General features: G+C 40.6%; 1 protein-coding gene across 1 annotated transcript; it reads right to left on the bottom strand.

Annotated features, from left to right (window-relative positions):
• Nucleotides 1–2,721: 2,721 nt before the first annotated feature.
• Nucleotides 2,722–3,873, bottom strand: LOC110461002 (E3 ubiquitin-protein ligase TRIM33-like). Its single transcript, XM_021514261.1, has one exon. The coding sequence runs from the start codon at nucleotides 3,871–3,873 to the stop codon at nucleotides 2,722–2,724; it is 1,152 nt and encodes a 383-aa protein (XP_021369936.1).
• Nucleotides 3,874–4,145: the final 272 nt, after the last annotated feature.

Here is a 4,145-nt window from a genome sequence, read left to right as displayed (position 1 = left end):
TGGTTCCGCGGTCCCTATAACAGTAATTATCAATGGTAGAATAAAGTAGTAGTATCTAATTAATTCCATATTATATTACATTCAGTATAAATTGTACTGCTAGATCATTGTAGTTCACCGGGGGTTATAAAGCTTATATGCATATAACATGAAAACAAAGATTATATTAATGAAAATCTTTTTGATTGCGATAAAAAGTTTGATACATGAGATAAGATATCTCTATTTTGTATATCATTACAACTATTACAACCATGTAATAGGACATTTATACACAGATGATTGTGAGTGTAATGATTCCAACTCTGTTGGAGAGTCTGGCGAATATTATTATATTGATCACATTCACAAAAATAATGTGAAGCAGTTTCGAAAGATCCGTTGCACTTACACATTGGAGATTCAATGAAGTGATCTTTATAACGATCATAATTTAGATTACTAGCATTATTTCTTAATTGACAAAGTATAATGTCTACATGACGATTGCAGAAGAATTTAAAAACATCTGTTGTTTCAGATTTTATATATGACTTTGTATCTAGTAACCTTTTTAACTGTGTGGTAGATTGGATGTTAGTAATATCTGGGGCAAGTCTATTGATTTCATTTAGCATGGACGGAAAAAAACTTTCAAAATAGTTTACAGTACGACATAAAGGGGGATCAAATAATCTGTTTGTTCGGAGGGGATATCCGGCAATGGTTTCATCATGAATATATGGTTGAATAATTTCTCTTAGATAATCTGGGGTTTCATTATTCATTATTCTATACATTAAAATTAGTTTATGTTTATTTTTTCTGCAGCTCAAAGTTTCCAATTCTAATTCCTTGTATAATTTATCATGTTAAACCTGTAAAAACCTGTAATTAATCTCGCAGCCTCTAATTGTATTGATTCTAATAGATGTTTTGGAGCTACATGTAGTGTACAATTGTCCCACACAACATCTGCATATTCAATAACTGGTCTTATATAGTATTTATATAAGGTTGTTCAGGATTTTCTATCAGCTTTATATTTTAATAACCTTAAGATATTTATTCTTTTAAATGCTTTTTTATATATATAAGATATGTGTTGATTCCATAACATGGGATACTTAAAGCGTCAGCCTTGTCTTCTGAATGACAAGCCGAATTGTAGGCTGGCAAGTAGTGACAGAAAGACAGTAGAAATGTAGACACTGAATAAAAAAAGAAGGAAATATATTCTACAACGCAACTTAATACTAAAACCCACGTGAAATTGAGACGCCATAAAACATATATGTTCGAAGATATACTGTTCTTTTGTTTCTCGATGAGAGAGCCAGTTCAGCATATTTCAAAGAATTTCACGATACTTTGGGTTTTGAAACTAACGGCAAACTTCCTTCCACACACTGCTATCCTGTATGGGTCGCTGATGTCGACAAGAGGCCGGATATTGCCGTGTCTCGATATCTGTACGATCTTCTTTGACCCGGAACAGCAGACGTAGATATTACCATCTTGGTCCAGATCCAGGCCGGTTGCACCCGAAACCTGGTCAGAGACTCTAGCCACCGTGACCAAATCTCGATCTGGCATTATTCGGATCACCGAGGCTGTGTCATCCGTGGTATGAAACTCGGTATAAAGGACTGTATCACTGTGAGGGTCATAGGCCAATCCCCGGTTTTTTTTACAACGCCAAGTTAATTCACGATTGGATTCGCCAGTCACTTCGAAGACTCCGTCAGAGATTGAATCCGATGCGGTACCAACAACGTAACAATCTCTGCCTAGGGCAATCGCATCACATCTTTTGTTGGTCCTAATATCTCTGCCGGAATCGAGTTCTAGTTTCCTCTTCGAATTAATCCTTACATGAGTTATTTCTGCCTCGTAAAGTTGAATCACCGCTACGGTCTCCGCGTTTTTCATGCATATATCCCGGCAGTCGGATATCTTCAACTCGTCTAGGAGATTTCCATTTGATGAAAACATTTTCAGTTTTCCATTTCCATTGTCCGACACAAGGAGGCGCCCGTTCGGCAGATAGACCAATCCGGTGATTCTGCAGTCACTATCGTCTGAAGGTGTTTTGATCTCCATTTCGTTCAGCTCACGTGCCTCTAACAGGGACAGTAGCAAGACACTGGATTGCACGGGGAACTGCCCTGCAGGTAGGGCGTAAGAATTGTACCTGCTGCCCCCAATTGCATGATCGTAAGAGGCGACTAAATTTGGGACCTTATCTCTTCTCTCCTTTCTAAATAACTTTCTTTTTCCTAATGTCTCCCTTGACAATGCCTCACTTTTGGCCATTTGTTGAGCGTTCGCCCCTGTGAGGAAGGCTTTGGGTTCTGTCCCCTGGCCGAGACATACCAAAGTCTTTAAAAATGGTAGTTTCTACTCCTGCTTAACGCTCAGCAAATTAGGAGTGGGACGACTGGTTCGCCCGTTGTCAGTATAATGTGACCGGGTGGGGCGTCCTGCTGGGTGTCTTCGGCAGTATGTTTCAGTGAGGTAGCACTATAAAGTCGGCATCAGTTCCGCGCTATCACAAGGAGACAAACACGAACATATCGCAGCCTCCCAAAATACACACACATACACTACACGCATGCATCTTGCACACAGGGGAGGCCGTCCTTAAATGACCTTAGCTGTTAATAGGACGTTAAACAAAATCAAACAAACAAACAAAATGCACGGGGAAATCACGTGCTTGGCTGGTCGTTTCCAAACTACCTAACGACAATGCTGACAACAACAGAGCCATTTCTTCTCCCTTTTCGGTGTTCTCGTCCTCAGAGTTTCTCCGTCTGTCGTTGTAGTCCTCGTCTGTTTTGGTCTGTTCGACCTTGTGAGATAAGGTTCTGCTAGCTCCTGCACTAGTCTACGACCAGCCTCGATCTCAATCTCTCCCTTCTGAAACGTGCGAACCATGTGCATGTCGTTTTTGTTAATTTGTTCCGTCTCTGTCATGCTCTTTGTCGTCATTATGCACCCTTTCATCAGCTCACATTTCCGTATGACACCGTCAAGTTCTTGCTTTTTGTCATTGAAGACAGCATGAGCTTCATCGGATAACGCTTTCTGTAACTTGTTTAGTTGCTCTTCTATTTTCGCCCGTAACTGTTTTACATTATCTATGAAACTGTCCCTATCCCCGAGAAGTTCCTGAATCCGGGATTTCATATCCTTGACAATCAATGTCAATGCGTCGATGGCATTTTGTAGTTTCTTCTGCGTGTTTTCCATTTGCGATGGTGTTCTCATGTTCTTGACAACATCAGCATAATTGTGAATGGTATCAAAACGCCTGTGGTCTATAGCTATACATTTCGGGCAGCAAATGCTGTGGTGGTCATCACAAATCATATCGACGTCGGTAGAGTGTTTGGAACAAAGCGCAGACGAAGGAAGGAAGTCTGCGTCAATGGAAACGAGAGTGTCATCTTCGGATATCAGATCGTTCTTCTTACAAGAATCGCAGAGATATTTGTTGAACTCCTTCCACCAGACAGTTGCAACGATATCCTTCTGTCCCTTTTTACCACAAGGATAACAGTTATACTGCTTGCTATCGCCGTCGCTCTGTGACGTCAGCTCGATGATAAGTTTGTTGGCTACAAACTCTGCGGCCCACTCATCACGATTCTGTTTTGGGTCTACAGGCAGTGTAACAACTCCACACACAGGGCATTGGAAGGAGGACTCCTCGTTCGGATCTTGCCTTTGACTTAGGATCGATGTCTTCAGACATTCTTCACAAAATGTATGAAACCATGGCAGGGACCTCGAACATCTAAGCTGGTGTAAACAGAGAGGACATTCAGTAAGTCTTGCCTCGGTGCTACCTGGCTTCACGCTTCCCTCAGCATGAACCTCCTCAGACATTTTGACTTCCACTCAGCAATATGTCCGACCTGCAATGCAAGTAAATGAATTTAATATACCATCTGTTTATAGTATGCGTGTCAAAATTAAATCTGTCTGGTATCCCGCTACCTGACCCCAGGAAAACGTATGTGTATTCGATCTTTCACACATGACAGAACAACAGAACATTTAAATACTACTAAAAGCAATCAATATATCAAATGATGTTCTGCAAAATAATAGGCTACACACGAGAAAACAAATTACTGATTTGATATAGGTCAAATGGC

The sequence above is a fragment of the Mizuhopecten yessoensis genome, unplaced genomic scaffold (assembly GCF_002113885.1).
Source record: "Mizuhopecten yessoensis strain PY_sf001 unplaced genomic scaffold, ASM211388v2 scaffold10531, whole genome shotgun sequence".
NCBI classification, from domain to species: domain Eukaryota; kingdom Metazoa; phylum Mollusca; class Bivalvia; order Pectinida; family Pectinidae; genus Mizuhopecten; species Mizuhopecten yessoensis.
This window is presented reverse-complemented; position numbering and strand designations above follow the sequence as displayed.